Source organism: Strigops habroptila, chromosome 16, assembly GCF_004027225.2.
Source record: "Strigops habroptila isolate Jane chromosome 16, bStrHab1.2.pri, whole genome shotgun sequence".
Lineage (NCBI taxonomy): Eukaryota > Metazoa > Chordata > Aves > Psittaciformes > Psittacidae > Strigops > Strigops habroptila.
The window spans coordinates 5422406-5446366 of NC_044292.2; the positions used below are offsets into that span (position 1 = coordinate 5422406).

Here is a 23961-nt window from a genome sequence, read left to right on the forward strand (position 1 = left end):
CCTGGCTAATGCCCTCCTGGTGAGGCTGTAGTGCTGTTTAATGCACTGTATCATTTAACAAGCAGCATTCAGAGAGGGTCCAGAGATGTCCTGGCAGGAGGTGCATGGGATGGGCTGGATGGGTGCTGGAAGAGCAGGGACCAGAGCAGGGAGGAGCTGGTTAGAGTGATGTAAGGGAGGACACAAGTGTTTCGCTTCCAGCATCACCCTGCTAGTGGTGCTTGGTAGCAATATTCCTGTGTCTCTAATGGAAGTCCTGTCCTCTACCCTCCAATCCATGGACACAGCTTCCTAACTGGCTGGGATTCAGTATCCTACCAGTTTCTGTCCCACCTGTGTTGGCAGCAAGCATATAACAGGATGTACTTACCACTTAGTTTGAAGCCTCCGGGGCAGATTTATCCCTTGCTGCCTGTTCTGGACATGCCATTTCCCTGCCTCTGGAAGTCTGGGGATGTGCTCATACACCCGACTTTCTGCTCCCGAGCTCTCCCTTTCTCTCCATCTCTGCCCCACGTCCCCTTTCTACTGCTCCCTGGGGATAAAGGCAGCGTCTCTCTGTCTATCTTTGGATCACTTCCCTCCATCAAGTTCCTAATTAATGAATTAATAATAAACTTTTAATAGCTTCCTTCCCCTTTGATGGTAATGAGAGAGGAGTTCTTGATGACAGCAAAGCAGGCAGGTTCATCCCTGGAGGTTTAGTTCCCCCCCTTGTAGATGGAGCAGAGGAGAAGCGTTGAGAGCAGATGGTGAAACCTCCTCCTGCCCAGCATGAGACCGTGGTCCAGCCCTGGCTGAGCATCTCAGTGGTCCCTCCACCACGATGCAGATGCCATGGCAGGGGGTTGCATCTAGATGATCTTAAAGGTCCTTTCCAACCCAAACCATTCCATGATTCTATGTTTACTCACAGGTACCTGCCAGTGCAACCCCTATGGCTCCTATGGGGGAGCCTGTGACCCCACCACGGGGCAGTGCTCCTGCAAGCCCGGTGTGGGGGGCCTCAAGTGCGACCGCTGCGAGCCTGGCTTCTGGAACTTCCGTGGCATCATCACCGACAGCAAGAGCGGCTGCACCCGTGAGTGTGGCCATCACCCCCATCCCAAAGGGATGCTCCCGAGCATCTCTCCTATGAGGAGAGGTTGCAGGAGCTTGTTGGGTCTAAAGAGAATGGGATCTCATTGAAGGACTCTTCAACAGGGACTATAGTGATAGGACAAGGGGTGATGGGTTCAAACTGAAACAGAGGAAGTTCAGGTTGGATATAAGGAAGAAGTTCTTTACTGTGAGGGTGCTGAGGCGCTGGCACAGGGTGCCCAAAGAAGCTGTGGCTGCCCCATCCCTGGCAGTGTTCAAGGCCAGGTTGAAGCAACCTAGTCTAGTGTGGACATCCCTGCCTGTGGCCGTGGGTTGGAACTGGGTGATCTTAAGGTCCTTGGATTGCTGGGCACCTGAGTGGATCTGCTGTTGGCTCCACAAACCACCAGCAAAGCAGCGTCTTCTTTCCCTTTCTTGCCCAGCCTGTAACTGCGACCCGGTGGGTTCAGTGCGTGATGACTGCGAGCAGATGACTGGCCTGTGCTCCTGCAAGACTGGTATCACTGGTATGAAGTGCAACCAGTGTCCCAATGGCAGCAAGCTGGGCATGACTGGCTGTGAGAAAGGTGAGGCGCCAGAGGGATTGCGTGGGGCACCAAGAGTTGGGTGCTTGGATAATACTGACCCTGGAAGAAAAGCATCCCTCCCACCCTGCATGCTTGTGCTTTGGGGTGAAGGGGCCTCCATTCCTAGCTGGGTTCCTGTTATCTGTGCATGAGGGACTCTATCTGTTTGGGGAAAGACTGTCTTGTCTATCAGTCTGACCTGTGTGGTGAAAAAATACCAGGAGGAGAGAGGGATTTCGTTATGCAGCCTGTTTCTGTATGCTTGGTATGTGCTTTGTTGGTCATCTCTTCCCATCTCTTCCCCCTTCTCTCCCTATCCCAGACCCATCAGCCCCAAAATCCTGCGAGGAGATGAGCTGCGAGTTTGGTGCCTCCTGTGTGGAAGTCAATGGCTTTGCCCACTGTGAGTGCCCGTCCCCGCTCTGCTTGGAGGCCAACATGACCAAGGTTTGTGGGACAGGCACCATGGGGGCTGAGCAGCATGCTGGGAACGGGTGGCTCATTGGGATGGTGTGGGCAGCATGAATCTGATGGCTCTTTTCTGCCCCAAGAAGCAGGAGGGGATGTTTGGTCACTCTTTGAAGGGTGACATGAGTTGTAGATGTCCCTCAGCAGAGCTGGATGCTCTGAGCATTATTGCTCCTGGGCTTCCACAGTGCTCCCTCTGTGCACACCTCTTTGCCTCTAAAGGACCCTACAAAGCTTCCAGCACTTACAGATGGGTTTATTTTGCCCAGTGCTTGGAAGAGGCCAGAGGCACAGCTCACATTTCCCCTCTGCATCCCAGGTGTGTGGCTCTGACGGTGTCACCTACGGGGACCAGTGCCAGCTGAAGACCATCGCCTGCCGGCAGGGGCAGCTCATCACAGTGAAGCACGTGGGGCAGTGTCATGGTGAGTGTTTGCTGTTCTCAGTGCTGTGCCACACACTGGTCATGGGTCTGGCTGTGGTTCCTCACTGTGCCGTCACTCTTCATGGCAGGGAAGGTGCCTCCTTACCTCCCCTGTCCTCCTTCTGCTTTCAGAGTCCATCACTCACACCAGCCACATCTCACCACCAACACCGCTGCCAACACTGCCCTTGGACAAGTTAATGCTCCCTCCACCACTGCAGCTCACCACCCAGGCTCCAGAGCCCACCGAGCTGCCTACCAGCTCCCTACTGTTGGAAGCCAAGCCTACTGAAAGAGGTCACCCTACAACGAGGCGCATCACGACTGCCAGACCAGCCACCACACCATGGATGACCCACGGGGTGTTTAAGACCACTGTCCGCCCTCTTTCCACTGCACCAGTGGTCCTGGCCACCACCCAGCCTGCCTATGTTGAATCAGGCAGTGCAGAAGGCAGTGGAGACCAGGAGATGGGTATCAGTGGAGACCAGGAATCTAGTGGGGCAGGTTCTGCCGGTGAGTGTGTGCTTCTTAGGCTTGGCAGGTTGGTTGTGGGCTAAACCATACCCTGTGTCATGAAAACATGAAGCTGTGAAGCTCTGGCACAGAGGTGAGGTCTTGCCTCCTGCTGGTGAATGCTCCTCTTGATGCCCTGCAGGGGAAGAGGAGGTGGAGGAAAGCCAAGTAACATCCACCCCAGCCATCGAGAGGGCGACGTGCTACAACACCCCGCTGGGATGCTGCTCGGATGGCAAGACTGCAGCTGCTGATGCTGAAGGCAGCAACTGTCCGGGTGAGTTTATCCCTAGGGATGGGCTCTGGGGTCCCTTTCGGTGGTCAGGGGTCAGACTGAGCTCTTGTAGGGTTCAGGAGAGGGACTGATGCAAGAGGATGTTCATGGAGAGATGCTGAGCCATGGATGTTATGCCCATCGCATCCAGCAGCCACCCTAGTGCTGGGGTGGGTGCTGCTGCCCTGAGAGCCAGGGCACTGTTTCTTCCCTTAGGTGATCCCTTTCTTCCTTAACAACTTGCCCAGTGTTCTGACCAGGCTTCTGCCCAGCTCCTGACTGGCACTAGGGAGGATGAGGGAATTCCCTGGATTCCCGTTATCTATGTTGATGTCTATAAAGGGAGCTGGGCTGACCAGGACCAGTTCAGCCCCAGGGGGAGCAGCTGTATCCCCAGTGTCTATGGTGGGCATCCTGGGGAGCTTCTTGACTCATGCTGTGGTTCCCAGGGCTGCTCATGACCTAGGTGGAATCTGTCTTCCCTGCATATAGTCCTTTCACACTGTCCACGTTAAGGAAATACAGAGCTACCTGTGCTCGGTCACAGTATAGGTTGTCCTATATATACACTCTTGTTACCCTAAAACTTGTTGCTCTGGGGCCATCTCCCAGATGCCTCCTCACTGTGGTCTTCTCAACTGTCCCTGTTCCAACAGAACATCCCCTTTTCCTCTGGACACCACATTTTAACCAACAAAAGCACAGCTTCTGGGAACCTCCCGTGTGGTTACCCACAGCAGGGATCTTCTATAGCTGCCTCTGCACTCCCACAGCACCCCTGGAAAGGAACCAGCCCTTGGGTTCCTCTTGCACTTTCAGGCTGGTTTATAGCAAGGCTGTGGTCAGCTTGTTGTTAGCTGGTTACTTCCCTGTCACAGCACAGGTCTTCTTGTCCAGAGCCCACTTTCTGCCCTCCTCTCTGCCCCTGTTTGCATGCACGTGTGTGATCCTGCCGTGTTGACTATGTGCTGCTCTGGCTAATGTCTTTCTCTTGTTACTCAGCCGGTGCAGGGGGGCTGCTACCCGGGCCGGAGCTCAGAGGAACCCGTATGGTAAAAGCTGCCATCTCCAGCCTGGTCTTTGCCATCTGCTCCAGCACCCTTTGATACTAATCCTCCATGGTGCAGACCCATCCAGACTAACCCCAACACTGGCACTACCCGCACACTGCCATCACCCTTTCCCCCCAGGGACTCGAATGCTGTCAGCCACACGCCTGTCCCCTTGCCCACAAGCCAACTAAAGGCGTTTGTCTTGTCTGCCCTCCCTCCCATAGCTACCAAAGTCTTCCAAGGAGTCCTCATCTTGGAGGAGGTGGAAGGCCAGGAGCTGTTCTACACACCCGAGATGGCTGATCCCAAGTCAGAGCTCTTTGGAGAGACAGCTAGGAGCATTGAGAGTGCGGTGAGTCCTTTGCCCTTGATCTAGGGGATGGATAGGGCTTTGGCATGGATCATGGATGGATAGGGCTTTGGCAGAAGAAGACAAGACCCTGCCAACCTCTATCTGCACTATGCTGGGCAGATGACTAATCTGTGGGTTTCATTCTGCTTTGCCTCCTTGTTTGTGATGGCTTCTAGAGAATTCTGTCATTGCTCTGTCAATGGGAGCACAGATACCTTGCTGCAAAATGCGTTGAGCATCCTGGAGGAGCATTGCTCCATGTTATTGGGTTTTGGGGCTTATTTGAGATGGATTTAACCTACAGAAGTTGGGGTGGACACAACTTATCACCAGGGCCATTGCTGTTATAGGGTGGGCATTAGGAGTGTAAAGGAGATGATGCGCCAGTTCTAAGAGGTACCCTGTGTGAATTGTGTGATCTCTTTTTAGTGTGTTATTAGCCTCTACCACTTGCTGTGTCAGTTGACTTCATCCTTTGTTATGTGCCGGCTCAAAAACCAGCCTTTTTCAGCTTGATCTTGGTGGTGGGGCTGTTCAGATGAGAGGTTCTGCCTTAACACCATGGATTTCCCAAAGTGTCCTTATCTCCATGAAAAGCCCTTAGACCAAAACATGTCTAAACCTCCTTTGTCCTCCAGTTCAAGCACACAACTTGGGAAGCTGCTTCTGTAAATCCACTCTCCCATCTTTAAGGAGAACTGCATTGCCAGCTCTTTGGGAGTAGTGGACTTTGCATGGCACTGTGTACATACATTATAGTATGGCACAGCAAATATAGAGCATCTTTGCAAGGAGATGAATGTATTTAAAGCTGGTTCCAAGCTGCGCTTAGAAGTTGGCAAGCCCTCAGTGCAGTCATATAAGCAGATGAGTGGCTGGCATATGGACCATATGGTTCGTGCAGTTCTGTATCACAATAGCAGTATTTCCCAATACAACAGTGGCTTCTATCTGAGGATGCAAACAAGCACACAAAAGCTTCATTCACTGGGTCATCCATTCTCCCCCCCCTCAAAATGGCTGTTTTCCCAGGCTGGGGGAGATGAAGGCATAGCACAGCACCTCTGTCAATGTTCCTGCCATGGCTCAGTGCTGCAGAGTCCTGTTGTCCCTGTGCAACTCACCTTCAAATGCCCATGGATGTGATGTGCTCCTTTATCCCTCTGAGATCACTGTTCCCAAATGTAACACTATTCCATGGGACTATTAACCAATTATTACTTTCTTCTGTGTTTTCCTTGAGGGAAGGTCATGGTGGCCTCTGGCTGTGATGACTTATAGACAGATAGTAGCAGGGCTCCATGAGGCTGGGCCAGTAGCTAGCAGGGGGGTTAAAGCCTGACTGTAAGCCTTGGACTGTCGCTGTCTCCTTCCTATGACTTCAGACAAATCCTGCAGTGTCTGAGAGCCAAGTATTAAAAGGCAATCAGGTACTTAAAGATGCAGAATGGCCCCTTATGGGATTTTCCCAAGGTTTACACAGCTTTAGAGGAGATCAGAAAGACTTAGATGCTACACAGTAGAAAATCCCTGTATGAACTGCAAGGTGTCTCTGGTCTGCCTCTGTTCTGCTCTTCTTCACCATGGGGATAGCTCACTTCCCTGTTTCTGGAGCCTGTTCTTACCCCTGACTGCAGGCCATAAAGAATAGGGACCAGACGAACTATCACCATAGGCAATGGAGCTTGTTCTCTGCATGTGTCACTTGGATGCGTGCAAAGGTCTGGATGCAAACCCTTGTGGCTTGAAACCAAGGAGACTCACTGGGATTCAAGATCTCCTACTGAAAGGACCTATCTCCTAGGATCTCCCCATTAATCAGTTGGTTTCTCTTCTCTCCTTCACCTCTGACCAAAAGCTGGATGAGCTTTTCCGCAATTCTGATGTTAAGAAGGATTTCAAGAGCATCCGTGTCCGAGACCTGGGGCAGAGCAGCGCTGTCCGTGTCATTGTGGAGGCCCACTTTGACCCAGGTAAGTACTGATTCACTGTGGAATGCAGGCAGAAGCATTCCCTAGGAATAGGAATGATTGGGATGCATTGTGAGGACATCATGATAGGGAAACTGCTAGGTGGGCATGCATCTTCACTCTTGCCTTTCTCCTTTCTCCTCCTGGCTATGGTCAGCCACTTCCTACACGGCAGCGGATGTCCAAGGGGCCCTGCTGAAGCAGATCAAAGCTTCCAAGAAGACGACCATCCTGGTGAAGAAGCCCCAGCAGGAGCATGTCAAATTCATGGACTTCGGTGAGCCCCTTCTATCTGTGGCTATTTCATGGCAGGGTGGGAAGGAATAGAAGGGCTTAGTGCAGGCAGCTTCTGGACTCATAAGCTGGGACATGCAGTGGGATGCATGATCTTAAGGTCCTTTCCAACCCAAACCATACTATGACTCTATGAAAAGGGTTACAAAGCACCAGCATCAATCTGCATTATACTGTTTCAGACTGGATCCCCCGGCTCTTCACCACCACCATCACCACCACCACGGCCACCACCATGGCACCCGCCACCACCCGCAGGTACACCACGGCTGCTGCTGCCACCACAGTCCATGTCCTGCGCCAGGACACCATGGGGCGACCCAGCAGCAAGATGTCAGGAGCTACGAGCACCAGGAGACCTGCATCCACCCTCCCGGCCACCACACGTCGGAAGCCCACGCGCCAGCCCCCTACCACGAAGAAGCCCTCACGTCCCTGTGACTCTCACCCCTGTTTGCATGGTGGTACATGTGAGGATGATGGGAAGGAGTTCACCTGCAGCTGCCCGGCTGGCAAAGGGGGAGCTGTGTGTGAGAAACGTACGTGTTTCTGACCCATCTTGGTCCATACACCAATGGACTTGATGGTGTTGATGGAGAGATGTGGGGGAACATGCAAACCCAGCCCCATACCTGCACCAGGCAGGGATCAATCCAACCACCTTTCTTAACTCAGCCACAAACAGGTTGTACACACACTATGCGTGTTAAAATGCAAGCACAGCAAGGCTGCAGGGTAAGAAGATGCCTGGAGCAATTTCTTCCTGGCTTCACTTGTGCTACATCAATGCCCCAGAGCATTGGAGATTGAGTGTCTCTTTTTAATCTCAGCTCATGGCATTGTTGCTCTCCTGCAGCTAGTGACTGGTTGTGAGTGTAGCCGAGACAGGTAGTAACTATCCTGTCGAACACCAGGAGATGTGTGATGATAGTAGCTCCTAAGCAAACAGCTTCATCCTGACAGCATGTTTAACCAGAGCTGCTGATAGTGACTGTGAGCTCCCACGGGCAGTTTGGTGTCACACCAGAGGCTTTTCAGTGCTTATTCCTAACCGGCTTTGTCCCTAAAGCCATAAGCTGGAGCGTTCAGAGCTGCTGCTGGATGTGGGTGTCCAGCCCTGTTAATTTTAATAGGGCTTGGTCTTCCAGATCCCTTGGAAAATCTCAGCTACACTAAATAGAAGCCTGGAGTGATGAATGTAAATCTGTCATGGGATTCTGGGATATTTATCCCAGGGATTTTATCTCCTGAGATAAAATCTATCTCAGGAGCAGGGGAATTGAGTTATGAGGAGCTGTGTGTGCAGCAAGGGATGCGATAGCTGAGCATGGAGAGGATCAGCAGCACCAGTCCTTAACTGAGAGGAGCTGGTTGGGTCACCACTGAAGCTAAGTACTGGAGGAACAATACCACAGATCTCTAAAGCTTGGGAGCAATCTTTAGGGTCATGCCACCATGATAGTAGTTGGTTGATACCAGTATGCGTGTCTGGAAGGGGATAATTGTATAGGAGCATGGGTCCAGAGGAGAGGGCAAGCTATTTGTGCCATTTCACAAGAGCTCTCTGTGCAGGTAGGAAAGTGTTCAACAGGCTCATGTCAGGCATTTATCTGCTCTCCATCCTTCTGTCCCCTCCTCTACTTAATCCCTACTTCCTTTCCCTACCTGTCCTGGCTCTTGCAGCTATCAGGTACTTCATCCCCAGCTTTGGTGGCAAGTCCTATCTGGCCTTCAAGATGATGAAGGCGTACCACACCGTGCGCATCGCCATGGAGTTCAGGACTGTGGAGCTCAGCGGGCTCCTGCTCTACAACGGCCAGAACCGTGGCAAAGACTTCATCTCCCTGGCACTGGTTGGCGGCTTTGTGGAGCTCAGGTGGGTGCCCTCAGCCCTGTGTGGTGAGGAGGAAGCAGAGAAGCTGCGAATGGTCCTTGCAGAGCATCAGGAGGATGCTGGGCTTGAGCTTGCAGGCTAAGATACGGTAGCATGAAATGGACAAGAAGAGTGGTTTTCCCAATGTAATAGGAATGCAAAGGGGACTCGATTCACTTAGTTTGAAGTTTGGAAAACTAAAAGCTGTGGAAGGTCGGTTTTTTTGAGCAAGGGAAAGGTCTTTTTTTGGTGCTGTTTTTGTACTGGAAAAAGAAACGCAGGGAGGGAAAAGAAAGGGAGAAAGGCCTCAGAAGTGTGAGCCTCAAGTTACTTTTCTCATCCTAAAAGCCAAAGGTGCAGATTCCAGGCTTGAAACATGGAGAAGGGCTTTTAACAAGGGCCTGTAGGGACAGGACAAGGGGAATGGCTTTAACCTGCCAGAGGGGAGATTGAGATGAGCTCTGAGGCAGAAGCTCTTCCTTGTGAGGGTGCTGAGGCGCTGGCACAGGGTGCCCAGAAAAGCTGTGGCTGCCCCATCCCTGGCAGTGTTCAAGGCCAGGTTGGACACAGGGGCTTGGAGCAACCTGCTCTAATGGAAGGTGTCCATGCCCATGGAACTAAATGAGCTTTAAGGTCCCTTCCAACCCAAACTAGTGTGTGGAAGGGGGATGCAGCAGCCCCCATGCCATGGCACAGATGTCCCTTGTCTGCAGGGTGGCACAGCCCCAGGCCTCCTCCTCTTCTGCTCCAGGTTTAACACTGGCTCCGGCACTGGCATCATCACCAGCAAGGTCCGTGTGGAGCCCGGCAAGTGGCATCAGCTGGTGGTGAACCGGAACCGGCGCAGCGGGATGCTGTCAGTTGATGGGGAGCCCCACGTCAGCGGCGAGAGCCCCACCGGCACCGATGGGCTCAACCTCGACACCGACCTCTTCATCGGGGGAGCACCTGAGGATCAAATGGCTGTGTGAGTGAGGGTGCTGGGTGCTGGACCACTGCCCTGGGCATCGCTCCATCCCTGGCGGTGCTCAAGGCCAGGTTGGACACAGGGGCTTGGAGCAACCTGCTCTAGAGGAAGTTGTCCCTGCCCGTGGCAGGGGGTTGGAACTGGATGAGCTGTAAGGTCCCTTCCAACCCAAACCATTCCCTACTGCTACAGGCAGAGCGTCCCTGGGGGCTGAACCCTCTGCATTCAGGCTCCGGCTGTTGGCTGGAGGGTTGTTGCGGAATGGAGCATCGCTGTGGACCACAGCCTGACACTGATGCTTGGGGAGCCTCAATGGGGGCAAACCCCCCATTGACTTTGTCCTCTGTGCCCTCAGGGTGGCAGATCGGACCACGGCCACCACCGGCCTCAAGGGCTGCATCCGCCTCCTGGATGTGAACAACCAGATGTATGACCTGCGGGAGAAAGGCAGTGACGTGCTGTATGGCAGCGGGGTGGGCGAGTGTGGCAACGACCCCTGTCACCCCAACCCCTGCCACCACAGCGGCATCTGCCATGTCAAGGAGGCTGAGATGTTCCACTGCGAGTGTCTCCACACCTACACCGGTACGTGCAGAGTGTGCCGGGGCTCCTTATCCCACTGCCTGGTCCTGAGGGGTCCCAGGATGGGTTTGGATGGGGATCAGATTGGTTATAGCACTAAAAAGTGGGGTTTAAAAGCAAAAAGCTCTGAGACCTTGTCCCTGAAGGCATTTAAGGCTGGATGTGGTTCTAAGCAACCTGATCTAGTTGAAGATGTTCCTGTTCATTGCAGGGGGTTGGAACTGGATGAGCTTTAAGGTCCTTTGAAACCAAACTATTCTATGATCTTATGGGCTACAGCAGGGAGGGATGTGGTGTGGAGTGTCAGCAGTGGGTTAGAGGACAAGTGTGGGGTGAAGCCACATCCAATGAAGTCAGTAAATATTGATATTTACATAATACTCCCTGCCCATGGCAGGGGATTGGAACTGAATGATCTTAAGGTCCTTTTAGGTCCTTTAAAGTCCCTTTCCAAACTTTTCCAAACCATTCTGTGATTCTATGATAATACAAGGGCCAGGATCTGCTTGTTCTCATGCACAAAAAAATTTCCCCTTGCATTTTAGGAGTATAAACTAGCAAAGGTATTATCTGCCATTTGTGGGGTTCAATGTGGGGTGTTTCTGCATCATGGGAACCCCAACCTGAGATGGGATTAAAAGGCTGGTAGTGCATCAGGAGACATCAGAGACACTTGCCTCTGGCCAAGTCATCCCTGTTGGCTGTTGGTTTGAGATGCTGATGTGACGAGCTGCCCTCTCTGCTGCAGGTCCAACCTGTGCCGACGAGAGGAACCCCTGTGACCCTACACCCTGCCACGTCTCTGCCACGTGCCTGGTGCTGCCGGAGGGAGGTGCCCTATGTGCCTGCCCCATGGGCCGGGAAGGAGAATTCTGCGAGCGAGGTGGGACAGGAGCGGGTCTGGGAATGGGGTGGAATTGAAGGTGCTCATTGCCCCAGCCTGGGGGGGGTGGCCAGGAGGCTGTGGGGCACGGGCTGGAGCTGCTCTGCCTCTTCTTCCTCACCATGCCCCTGTCTGTGCTCAGTGACAGAGCAGGACCACACCATGCCTTTCCTCCCGGAGTTCAATGGCTTCTCCTACCTGGAGCTGAATGGGCTGCAGAGCTTCGTTCCTGACCTGCAGTAAGTGCCAAGGGAATGGGAGAGGGGCAGGAGAGTGCAGTGATTTGGGGTCAGAGCTCGCGCCTGCTTTTCCCTAGAGGTCTTCCCTTTGCCTGCTGCAGGTTTAGTCCAGAGGGAATGGTTGGATTTGATGATCCTAAAGGTCTTTTCCAACCTAGTTGATTCTATGAATGCCATTGCCAGAATCCCTGCAGCCAGCACTGTGCCCTGGGTGCTTGGTGTTGCAGCAGGCTGGGTAAATAGGAACAATGGAGCAGCATCCTGAGCATGGCAGATGCATGTCTTACCTGGCAAGTGTGTCTTACAGGTGTGGCATCTCTGCTATACCAGGCAGGCAGAGGTATTCCAAGGGCTTGGGACATGGGAGTGAAGGAAGAGAGTGCCTGGATTGGAGGGTATCCATAATACTTCTCTCCTCAGGGACAAAATGTCCATGGAAGTCGTGTTCCTGGCCAAGAACCCCAGCGGTATGATCTTCTACAACGGCCAGAAGACGGATGGCAAAGGGGACTTTGTGTCTCTGGCTTTACACAATGGTTACCTGGAGTACAGATATGACCTGGGCAAAGGGGCGGCTGTGCTCAGGTAGGGCGAGTTGTGGGGCTGGGGACCTGCTCGTTAGGGTGGTTATGACGGCAAGGGCATGAGGGACATGGTGGCTTTAGCATCCAGCACTGGCTTGGAGCTCTCCTCCATGAAAACCATAAGGAATGGGGGGAAGCAGGCTTCATGCTGGCCTTGGCTGCTTGTAGTAATGGTTTTTGGTTAGATATCCCTTTGTGGGACAAGGCAGAGCTGGGTCTACCCTGCTTTGTCCCTCTTTCCCCACCTAATGCTGGCTGTGTGTGTCACTGCGAGCTGGGGCAGCCCAAGCTGGTCAAGGGAGCTTTACACCCATGTGTCTTCTCCTCTCTTCCCACCACCAGGAGCAAAGAGCCCGTTCCCCTCAACACTTGGATGAGTGTCTTGTTGGAGAGGAATGGGCGCAAAGGGGTAATGAGGATCAACAACGGCGAACGGGTGATGGGAGAGTCCCCGGTAAGTGATGGGTCAGGGAGAGCTTCCAGCCCTGTTCCTCCCATGTGTGAGATGAGCTGAGAAGTCCCCAGGGCTTTTACATAGCTTTAGGGGTGGAGGAAGAGTGGGCAAGACCTGAGGGACAAAGGATGCTGTGGGGCAGAGCTTGCCTGCCTCTCATAGCTGCTCTGCAGCCTGGCCCTGGTGCTGTAGGACCAGCACCCCTCTTTTAGCCCTTCCTCTCTCCTTGCCCCCATCACACAGAGCCTGATGTGGGGGCTTTGATTGCAGGGGTATGTTGGACTGAGCTGCCCTCCCCACATGGACACCCCTGCCCTTTGTTGCAGGTCCTTGCTTGTACCTTTGGACCCTTTTTGGTCCAGGCTGTGCCCTTGATGCTGGGCTCAGGAGCCCTCCATGGCTGTGCAGAGAGCTTGGCCAGGAGGAAGCAATGGAGCAATGGAGCAGTAAAAGCCTCATTGCACTGTTGCTGCTGAATCCATTAGTGCCTTCTCTCCTCTGTTCCCAAGCTGGCAGCTTACCTCTAACTTCTCCCTGTGCCCTGTCTGCTCTGTCTCTGCACAAACAGCAGCTCCTGGGGTTCCATAGCAGGGCCACTGACCTTCCTTTCATCCACCTTTCCAATGGGGAAGCTGGTAATGCAGGAAAAACCCCAATTGCTGCTGAACTCATCCACCTAAAAGTGCAGCATCAAGGTTAAGCAGCATTCCTGCAAAAGAAGGGATCTTTTCCTCCCCTAACTCATCTTTCCAAGCTTCAAGCTTACCCTGGTTGTCAGCCACCCTTCCTGTTGCTTTCTGCAGCATCCCTTGCCCTTCCCTGGCTACCCTGGGCACTGGTGCTCTTGCAGCCCTGCATGGTATGATGTTACCCACTGATGTCCCTTTTCTCTCTTTCTCTCCCTTTGATTGTCTTTGTATTTTTCCCTTCCCCTGCTGTCTGGATCCCAGAAATCCCGTAAGGTAAAGATAAGTATGACCCACTGCAACCTCCATCCCATCTGCCATCGGCACGTGTTCCTTGTTTTCCATCCAGATCTCAGTGTTCCGTCTGACCAAGCAACTTTAGGATCTCTGTAGATTTAGAGACACTTCTTTCCTTTTCCATCATTAGTTTTCCAGCCAGTCCTTGCATTTTGTTTCGGAAGCATTCCAATCCATCCGGTCATGTTTCTCGTGTTAACTCCACAAGGCATTAGCTAGTGACTCATCCAACTGCATCCCTGCCTCACTGCTGTGCCTCTGGGTCCATCCCAGGAGCTCAGGAAGGGATATTGCTCCTGTTATATGCCCAGTGAACCATTGAGACTGAAGACTCACCTAGTTGGGGCTGCAGGGTGACAGCAAGGAGTCTTTCTCCTCTAAACACGCATGTGAGATGCAGGAGAACCTCCTCCAGATTTGCTATAGGGGATCCAAGCTGAACATGGTATGCTTTGGGGTGTAGGGTACCCAAGCTGAACATGGAATGCTTTGGGGTATAGAGGACCCAAGCTGAATATGATATGCTTTTGGATTTAACCATTAGCCCTGGGGAGGCTGAAGCAATATGTACTTGGTTTTGGCTACCACACAAAACCAGAGGCTTCCATGCCTGAGAGCATCAGAATAGCATCTCCCCCAACTTAAATCCATGGGGAATCTTCTCCTTGTGTGCTTGCTGCAGGCAAGACCTTGCAGCTTGGCACAAAGGTGTTCACTGGAGGCCTCTTTCTCCCATTGCCCATAGGGGAGGAAGGCAGGGAATGGGGATGAGCAGAGGACAACCAGTTGTGGTCGTGCGGCGCTACCTTGAGGCGCAACCTCATGACGTCTCCATCTCACCTTCTCCCCTCTCTACCCCAGGTGCCTCACACCTTCCTGAACCTGAAGGAGCCATTTTACGTGGGGGGAGCCCCTGATTTCAGCAAGCTGGCTCGAGCAGCAGCCATCTCCACCAGCTTCAATGGAGCAGTGCAGAAGGTGGGCAGCCTTGGGCCAGGAGTCTTGTTGGGAGAGGTGCCATGGGTGCTGGCATCACTGGAGGATGAGCCTGGGAGCAGGTTGTCTGTAGGATATGGATCCATGTGCATTGGGAAGGCACAACTGGTTGAAAAGTGACAGCACTTGGGGTGCATCACAGGAGAACACGAGCTTGGGGCTGGTCCTCATCTTCCCCGTAAGGATACTGGTCTCTGTGCTGCCACCAGCCCCATAGAGAGACAAGTGGGTGAAGGCTGACTTGTACTTCCTCTTGCTTGTACCTGCCAGATCTCCATCAAGGGGGTTCCTGTGCTGAAGGAGGAGAACATCCGCAGCGCCATTGAGATCTCCCCCTTCCGAGGCCACCCCTGCACCCAAAAACCCAATCCATGCCAGAATGGGGGTACCTGCAGTCCTCGGATGGAGACCTACGAGTGCTCCTGCCAGAGGGGCTTCTCTGGGGCTCACTGTGAGAGAGGTGAGATGCCAGGGTAGGGATGGATGTGGACCTTCACTTGCCACACACAGCAACGGAGCTGCTTCAATGGCTAGCTGGTTGCAGCAGGACAGTGCATGGCTTTGGCCAAGCCTGAGGTCTTCTCCTTGTGGCTGTGGGGAGGCATCTGGGGGAAACAAGCTCTAAAGCCACAATAAACCTTTCCAGGGGCTTGCTTAGAGTGCCACCATGCTGATGTGCCCCAAGGGATGGCAGGTTTGTGCATGCCTTCATCCTGTCATGGATGCTCAGTGTAAAGGGGGATTTTCCTAGTCTCCAAGGATGGACAAACCGTGCTACTTTGCTTGACAGCTCTTCTTTTTCCCACCTCCAGTGATCATTGAGAAGGCTGCTGGAGATGCAGAGGCCATTGCTTTTGATGGTAGGACATACATGGAGTACCACAATGCCGTGACAAAGAGGTAACTTGAATCAAGGTCAAAACAAGGGCTTTAGGGCTGTTAAGCAGAAGGAAGAGGTTGGGTTGGAGAAGCCCAAGTGCAGTGTTCAAAGAGGGACAAACCAAATTGGAGCTGTGAGCAGTCGCTTCCAGCCCTGGCCATTAATGCTGCCTTGTTGGCTTTCCCCTCCATGGCCAGGGATATGTGTTTGGAGCCTTTGGTCTCTGTGGCTGTGCTGGTCCCTGGGGGTTCTCTCTCAAGACAAGCAGAACCCAATACACAGCTACTGACTGAGGTCCTCTGGGCTGGATATTTCTCCTACAACAGACTCTTGGTCCATCACGGTCTGGCTCAGAATCCTACCTCAGCACTGTGCTCCTATAGCCCCCGTGGTTAATTCCCAGCTCCACAGCACTGGGACAGGATATTGGATTAGGCTCCATCCATCTGCCTCTATATCCTCAGTGCATCTGTGTTGAGCTGTTGTTTGTCAGTCTCTGTCTGTCTCTTCTCAATGTCCTTGTTTCTTTGTTTTCAAGCCACCTCACCAATGAGATCCCTGCGTAAGTACTGTCCTCCCTGCAGCCATCTGCCCTCTATGTATCCCATTGCCACCATAAGCACCCATAGGGGAGCACAGGGCAGGTTGGGAGGAGGAATATGGGTGCTCTGCCATGGTTCAGGGTGAGGAGGACACAGGCACTGACTGCAGGGGCCCAAACACAGCCAAGATGAAGCAGGAGCTACATTGCTTGGCTCTGCTGCGCTCAGACCTTGTCCCAGCAGCATGCTGAGCTTTGTTTAAGCCTCACCAACCTCACAGGGAAGAACTTCTGCCTAAGATCTCATTGCAAAAGCCCCTCTCCAGGTTTCCTTGTAGCCCCTTTAAGCACTGGGAGCTGCTCTAAGGTCTCCCCTTAAGGAGCCTTCTCTTCTGCTGTTGATTTGCTGTCTGTTTGTCTTGCTGAGCAGCAACAGTAGAAGAGAAGCACTGGTTCAAGCAGCTTCATTCCCCACTATGTGTGGGAGAGTTTGAGTGATCCCTGCCTGTCACATCCCCATTTCCCCTTATTCTCCACAAGCTGGGGTCAGGCAGAGGCTTGGGAAGCTGAGCTGCTGCATGCGTGTTAACGCCAGGACCCACAGAGCCCATCACCTGCATGTTCACAATGGTTTGGGAGATGCTCTGGTGTTTTTGAAAGGGTTTATTTAGGAGCCAAGCATCCTCCTAAGCCAGACTATGCCCTACAGCAGCAAGGGGCATGTAGTGACCTGCACGGCAGCTCTGCCACGTGGCAGTGCCCAGCTGTCCCCTTGCAGAGACACAGACACATCCCTGCAATGAACCCGCTACCTTTGCGTCCTGCCTCTCCCAATGCTCCGCAAAGGGAAGGTCACCATTCCCAGCCTTCTCCCTGCCTCAGCCAGCCTATTTTGGCTGTGCGTGCCCCATCCTGCAAGGGAGCTAAGCACTTTTCCTTGGATCCCATAGCTGCGGTTTGGCCGCGGCACCCGTGAGCCTCGCCAGGGCTGAAGGACCCATTGGGATGCCCATAAAAAGTAGTTTCTTCTGCCTCCAGGCAGACACGGGGTGTGCCTTGGGCAGGATGAACACTCCAACTGCTCCTCTGGGATCTGCTGGCCATAACATGCCAATAGTTTTGTTCTGAATGTATGCTTTTGTAGGGTTTTAGAGGGACACCGTCCACTGTACCAGGTTGCTCTAAGCCCCGTCCAGCCTTGCCTTGAACACTGACAGGAATGGGGCAGCCATAGCTTCTCTGGGCTTCTCTTTGTATAGTCCTGGTTTTCCTCATCTCTATGCATGTCCTGCTGCCCAAGTGCCCCAAGGCTGACTTAGAGTCCTCGGGAGACAACTCAGCTATCTGGCTAGATGGAATCCCATTCTGCATCCCAAAGAACCAGCCTGAGACCTGCCTGCAGGTCTGCCCAGGAAAGGGTCCTCCTCATGCAGGGCCATGGACTATAGCTCCCTTCCCCAGCAATGCTGCTCTCCATCCTATTCCAGGATACACAGCCCAGCAGGACAGTAAGGGGAACTGATAGTCCCATGAGCAGGAACACTGATAGTTCTGATCCAGAAGAGTCCCAGCATCACTGGGTATTCACTCATTGACATTCTTATGCTCGCCCTGGCTAAGCAACTACTTGCAAACTTGGCTTCCTGGATTGAGGAAACTCATCCCAAGGGACAGCGGCTTGTTCTGGATGGTTTTCTCAGCTTGGGCATTGTGTAGGGTGCAGAGCTGTCGCTGTGTCCCCTGTTGGAGCAGGGATGGGAGGGAAGGGTCTCCTGCTGTCCTGCGCTTATGGCATGCTCCCCTTTCTTCCTGCATCTAAGTCCTGAAGCACTGGACTACCCCATGGAGCCCAGGTGAGTCTGTGCCAGGCTTTCCGCTCTCGTGTCTCGTGCTCTGCTCTTGCTGCCTCAGCATGTCTCTGTCTGTGTCCTGTGTGTCTGTATCCTTGGCTTTTTATTTATAAGGGATACAGCTCTGCTGATGATGAGATTAAACATGAAGGAAGCCCTGTCCCTCCAGCATAGGAACAGCAGCTCCAGCTCTGGCCCTTGCTCCTGGGGACCTACATAGCTAATACCTACCAGTGAGGGGAGAGGCTGAGTTACCTTGACAGAACAGCGGGCTTCATGCAGAGCCCTCGTCCCTTTGGATGCAGTGTCCCTTGGGAATAAAAAGCTGTCTGTGTTGTGCCCATGTTGTCTGGTCTATGTGTGCACATGTGTCAGTGTGTCTCGGAGCATCCCAGCAGAGTGGAAGGCAACCCCATACGGCAGCCTCGCCTGTTGTCAAGAGCCTTTTGCCTGTTCCAAAAGGGACTGAGCAAAGATGAGGATGCCAGTGTTGGGGGAAACCTGTCCTTCCTTCATTCCTTCCTTGGGAAAAGACAACACATCTAGGAGAAAGAAGGTTTTGCTACCTCTGTGGGCAGTCTCTATCACCTTCAGGGTGCTTATCATCTCACAGCCTTGGGTTCCCATTGGGAATCAAAGGCATCTCCAAGACGAAAACCCTTCTGCTGTTCACCACCACACCTAAGAGACCCCTTCCTTGAGTGCTTGCACAATACCAAGACTTGTTGCAGGAATGGATGCATCTGAACTTGATGCCATGGGTCAGTTGAAGGTTATCCTTGGCTGGTGAGCTAGTTGGCTGGGAACAGAGAAGACTGCTTCGAGGAGCTGACTGCTCCCTGTTGCTTCTGTAGCCATGTTTTTAACTCTTGTCTCTCTTCCCCCCCTGCTCCCATCTCCCCGTGCAGTGAGAAGGCCTTGCAATCGAACCACTTTGAACTCAGCATCAAGACAGAAGCCACCCAGGGGCTGATCCTGTGGAGTGGGAAGGGACTGGAGCGATCGGACTACATCGCCCTCGCCATAGTGGATGGCTTTGTACAAATGACCTACGATCTGGGCTCCAAACCAGTCATCCTACGATCCACAGTCCCGGTCAACACCAACCAGTGGATCCATATCAAGGCATACAGGTGTGAAGACAGCAAGAGGGCACATTGCTCTCTATGGGCAAGCTGTGAGCTAGAGGAGCCTGAGTCATGGCCATGGCTTCGTGCCCTACGGGTCACTCCTGTTCTTGGATGATAATAATAGAGGAGAGGCATGTGGGCAGTGCTGTGTTGGAGGGGCGCGTGTTGCGACACGCCTGGAAATGTCACAGGGGCAAGGAGGGACGAAAGGTTCTTCGTGCCTTTTCTTGTAGCCGGCCGAGGGTTTGACATTCTGCTCATGTTGAGCCCGAGATGTCCCCTTTTATTTTTACTGGTGGTGGGAGTGGTGAGCGGATCATGCGGCTGGAATGCTAGGGATTTCTGCTCATGTGTATGGAGGGCACGAGGGGAAGCTGCGGGATGCCCATGGGATGCTAGAGGAAAGCGTTCGTTTCTGGCTTTCAAAGGAGATGTTGCATCAAGGACCACTCTGTGCTATATGGGTTGAGGGAGAGCTCTCCTCCTCTCTGGGTAGAGAAGGGCTGATGGTGCCCAGTGTCTGGATTAAGTGTAAAGCAGAAGGCAGCTCTGTATTTTTCCTCTTATCATAGAACGGTTTGGGTTGGAAGGGACCTTAAGATCATCTAGTTCCAACCCCCTGCCATGGGCAGGGACACCTCACACTAGACCATTTCATGTTCTCTTTCTTCTTCCCTCCCTCCTGGAGCAGGATACAGAGAGAAGGTTCCCTTCAAGTCGGCAACGAAGCCCCCATTGCTGGCTCTTCTCCGCTTGGTGCAACACAGCTAGACACAGATGGGGCCCTGTGGCTGGGTGAGTCGGTGTGGAAAGGGTGGACCTCATGGTTTGGGTTGGAAGGGACCTTAAAGCTCATCCAGTTCCAAGCCCCTGCCACGGGCAGGGACACCTTCCACTAGAGCAGGTTGCTCCAAGCCCCTTTGTCCAACCCGGCCTTGAACACTGCCAGGGATGGGGCAGCCACAGCTTCTCTGGGCACCCTGTGCCAGCGCCTCAGCACCCTCACAGAGAAGAACTTCTGCCTAAGAGCTCATCTCAATCTCCCCTCTCACAGGTTAAAGCCATTCCCCTTGTCCTGTCCCTACAGGCCCTTGTCCAAAGCCCCTCTCTAGCTTTCTTGTAGGCAAGAAGCTCCTCTGTGCCCCTTCCTGAGGGGATCAGAGCTGGAACACTGATGTTCCCATCATTCAATGCAACACTGGTACCTCCCAGATGGCTTTGACAAGTTTGACCTAAAAAGTCCCCTACTTGTTCTCTGCCTACTATGGCAGGATGCTGGTGACAGCTGAGTGACAAAGGGTTGGCTTTACCAAAGGCCAGTCCTTTCCATGTTGTCGTGTCCCTTGATGACAGCCATTAGCTGGCCTATGGCTCTGGATTCCCTGGTGCCAACAGCATGGAACACCCTCTCCCTCTTCAAACTATGAGTGCTCCACCTGCATCCCCCTTGTCCTTCTCACCAACCTTCTCACCATCTCTTGCAGGGGGAATGGAGAAGCTGAGCCTGGCTCACAGGCTGCCCAAGGCCTACAGCACCGGCTTCATTGGCTGCATAAGGGACGTGCTTGTGGACCGCCAAGAACTGCATCTGGTGGAGGACGCTTTAAACAACCCCAGGATATTACACTGCTCAGCCAAATAGCCCCCCAGGGACCTTCCCTTCTCCTTCCCTCCCTCCTGCCTATTGCTGTAATTATTTTCTATTTTTGTAAACTTATTGCTTTTTATATTTTTGGGGGGGAGGGGGGAAAGGGAGGGGAGGAAACACCTTTTCTTTTGGGTTATCTCTTCAGTTGCAGTCTATCCAGGTCAGTCAGACTCTACTCAAAACAGCAGCAACAAAGAACAAACCTTGAACCAAGTCTCCCAAGAAGTGACAGAAGAACTTCGCCGTCGCATTGTAAATCTTCTTCATACTTGAAGCTTCTTTTGGGGTGGTTTTTCCCCCCTCCTCACTTGTGTTCTTGGGTTGTCGTTCACGCCTGTGGGGGAAAGGATGCTGGTGCTGGCGAGACATGTGGCCTTCGTGGATTCACTGCCTTCCCACCTCAGTGCTGCCTGAGCAGGGATGTGGCCATCGGAGAAGCAGGAATTGTCACCCTGCTTTGGTGCCTGCCTCTGCCAAGCCTTCTTCTGGCCCTATGTTCACCCTATCTCCCTCCTCCCTCCCTTCCTCTCACTATAATTTATGTGTGTAAGAATCTCAAGTGCTTTTCTCCTTTATGCTCTGTTAAAATCAGGGATGCCATGCACTGGAAGAGAGACCAAGGTCTGCTCTGAGCAGGCAGAAAAGCATTGCTCTTTGGTTGTCTTTATGACTGTTTGCTGGACTGAGAGGTGCTGTGGGGGAAACGTGGATTTCTCTTGTTGGCTCTCCTCCTCCTCTTGGACATGTGCAGAAGCAGCTGTGAAACCTCATTTCCACGCTTTGTGTTTATCCAGACATGTCCTAACCACCCGCTTGCCCTGGCTGCTCTTCCCAAGGGCTTCTATGTACCAAGCGTTGCCCTCCCGTGCACCACTGAGAACCTGCAGAACATCTTCAAGAGCTGGAAGTGCTCTCCCTCTTCCAGCCATGTGAAATAGGCTGCGAGGGCACAGGGACCATGTCCGTTTTCACTTGTTGGATGTGTCCTTCCATCACTCATGTCCATTTTCCAGCCTCTGGGCATGACTTGCCCTCTGTCTACCCTGAGGATGCTTCCAGCTGGCCAGCATGTGAATGTGTAGAGCTGGTATTTGAGCCTCTCCCATGAAGAGTAATTGGAGTTGTACCTTTGACTTCAGGTCTTTGCAATGCAGGGTCTTCTGTGCCATGATCAAAGCTCCTCTGGATGATGCCAGCCCAGCAGCAATAGCCTCAATGGAAACGGGAATGGGGCACGAGTCGGCTGTTGTGTTTGGGAGGAGGTTTAAAAGTGTTTTCTTCCTCTCTAAAGACCTTAAAAGCAAATACTGTGGTGCCAGTTACAAAGCCAGTATGTGTGTGTCTGAACGAATGTGTGCGTGTGTCTGCCAACCGGCACACTGGAATCTCCTGGAAGCAGGAGAAGAACAAACACATTGAAATGACCCCACTTCCATTCAGTTTCCTTCTCCATGGGAAGAATTTACTGATGCTGTGTAGCATCTATGGCCCTTTCCACCACTGGGCCACAACTGTGTCCCTTTCGCACCCTGAGATGGTGTTGATTTGGGTGAAACCAGCTTTATGGAGCATATGGAATTCAGCTGAAGGATCCCACCAGGTATCAAGTGTTTATTAATATAATTTTGCAGTTTTACCTTAAATTTTAGCACACCTTTTAGTGCGCCTTTATAATAGCGCAGCCTTTAAAAGTATTGGGTTTTAGCACTGAATTTTGAGCCATGAAAAGTCAAATTACTTTCCTCAGGGTGAGCTCTGAACACAGATGTAACAAAGGGGAAGAACATAGTGAAAACCCACTTTTCTCTTCCATTTTATCATTAAAAGACATCTACCACCACCCCAATCCCTGCCTAATCCATTGGCATTCCTCTCAACATCCAGTGATTAAGTATTTCACAGGGGGCTGTGCCCTCTGTGGGATGGAGACCCCACTCTGTGTGTGTGTGCGTGTGGTTGTGTGTGTGGCGATACCACATTTTAAGTGGATTCTGTATATAACTTGTGATTCCTGGTGGGAAGTATCGTGACTGTGTCGTGAAAGGGATGGGCTGCTGTATTTTGATCACGAGGGGTAGATAGATGGGGGCTAACTATGCAGGGTGGGATGGGAGGGAAGTGTGAGACCCTTTTGAGGACACAGGTTCTAGCTGGGCAATGCCTTGGCTGAGATTTGAGGGCTGGATGGTCCAGCTCCAAAGGGAGAGGGGCATGCACAGAGGAAGCTGCTCATTTTCTGGAATGCCACTGACATGAAGCCAGGGTCACTGCAAAAACAAATTACCCCACAACCCCAACAACTAAACAAAATCTCTGTCTGCTTTTGCTGGGGCTTGGAAATGCCTTAAAACAGGACCTTGCGTCCTCGTCAAGCATCTTGAACCAAGGTCAGATTCAGCAGTGCTCCCTAGGGGCTGTGCACTTAACTTCAGCTTTATTTTTAATAGCATTTATAACATGTATGTACAAAAAACAAAGGACATTGAGGTTTGGTTTTGGTTTCCCTGGGTGTTTTGGGGGATTTTTTGCCTTTTTTTTTTTTTTTAAGGAAAAGATGTCCATGTGGCTTCATTTCTAGGGTAAAGTAATGACCATTGTGAACTGCTGTATGAATTCTGAAGGGCAATGCACAGTAGAGGAGCAGCATGATATAACCATTACTAACTTGTGTCTTTCGTCAATCACCATGAAATAAAGTTTGAGAACTATTCAATACGTTTCGAAGGGACCTGGTTTATTCCTTTCGTGTGCCCTGTTTGCTTGTATAGCCATCTCCTAGGCAGATAACGTGTGAAGTCAAACCAGCATCTCCCTCTATTTCCTTTAGAAACAGAGTGGTTCATGCAGGTACATGCTGTATCTTCTAAAGATGGCCTTTATGAATGCCAACCTCAATCCTGCCTCCCCAATGTTTGCATGAGGAAGACTCTTGTGTGTCTTCCTGTTGTCTGTGGCCATCTGAATGGTTTCACCTACTCCAGCACCCATTAGCTTTTCCTTCTTTGCCATACATGCTTTTATCATCTCTTCTTAGGCAGCATATTCAAAAGAGGCTCTGTATCCCATTGACACCATGTCAACAAGGCTGAAGTGATGCTTCTGTGGCCTCCTCCTCCCTGGTGGCAGCAGTTTCCCCCTGGGTTTTACCCTCTAAGCTGAGGAGCCATGAAAAGTCAGTCACAAGCATGCAAGCAGGATGTGGTTTGAGATGTACCAGCATCTAAGTTCCTGCTTTAAATAGCTCTTCCTAATGGGGCCTTTCCATCTGGCCAGAGCCCTATCTCTGATCTCTGCAGCTCTGCAAGAAAGGGTGGGAGGTGGAGAATTTTGTTCA

General features: G+C 52.3%; 1 protein-coding gene across 5 annotated transcripts in view; it reads left to right on the forward strand.

Moving 5' to 3' along the window:
- Positions 1–23342, forward strand: part of AGRN (agrin) — a 109644-nt gene extending 86302 nt beyond the window's left edge. For 3 of the 5 annotated variants that reach the window (XM_030507765.1, XM_030507767.1, XM_030507768.1), the window contains 25 exons: positions 917–1081; positions 1524–1667; positions 1990–2114; positions 2455–2560; positions 2692–3075; positions 3218–3352; positions 4626–4753; positions 6612–6726; positions 6881–7000; positions 7200–7556; positions 8701–8893; positions 9642–9857; positions 10213–10442; positions 11188–11322; positions 11465–11561; positions 11982–12146; positions 12488–12599; positions 13550–13561; positions 14444–14560; positions 14849–15038; positions 15391–15478; positions 18758–18982; positions 19671–19774; positions 20464–20668; positions 20773–23342. In XM_030507765.1, the coding sequence (XP_030363625.1) occupies positions 917–1081; positions 1524–1667; positions 1990–2114; positions 2455–2560; positions 2692–3075; positions 3218–3352; positions 4626–4753; positions 6612–6726; positions 6881–7000; positions 7200–7556; positions 8701–8893; positions 9642–9857; positions 10213–10442; positions 11188–11322; positions 11465–11561; positions 11982–12146; positions 12488–12599; positions 13550–13561; positions 14444–14560; positions 14849–15038; positions 15391–15478; positions 18758–18982; positions 19671–19774; positions 20464–20621 (3821 nt within the window). In that variant the 3' untranslated portion in view covers positions 20622–20668; positions 20773–23342. The remainder of the gene's footprint in view (positions 1–916; positions 1082–1523; positions 1668–1989; positions 2115–2454; positions 2561–2691; positions 3076–3217; positions 3353–4625; positions 4754–6611; positions 6727–6880; positions 7001–7199; positions 7557–8700; positions 8894–9641; positions 9858–10212; positions 10443–11187; positions 11323–11464; positions 11562–11981; positions 12147–12487; positions 12600–13549; positions 13562–14443; positions 14561–14848; positions 15039–15390; positions 15479–18757; positions 18983–19670; positions 19775–20463; positions 20669–20772) is intronic. The other 2 variants (XM_030507766.1, XM_030507769.1) reach the window with 1 other exon arrangement.
- Positions 23343–23961: the final 619 nt, after the last annotated feature.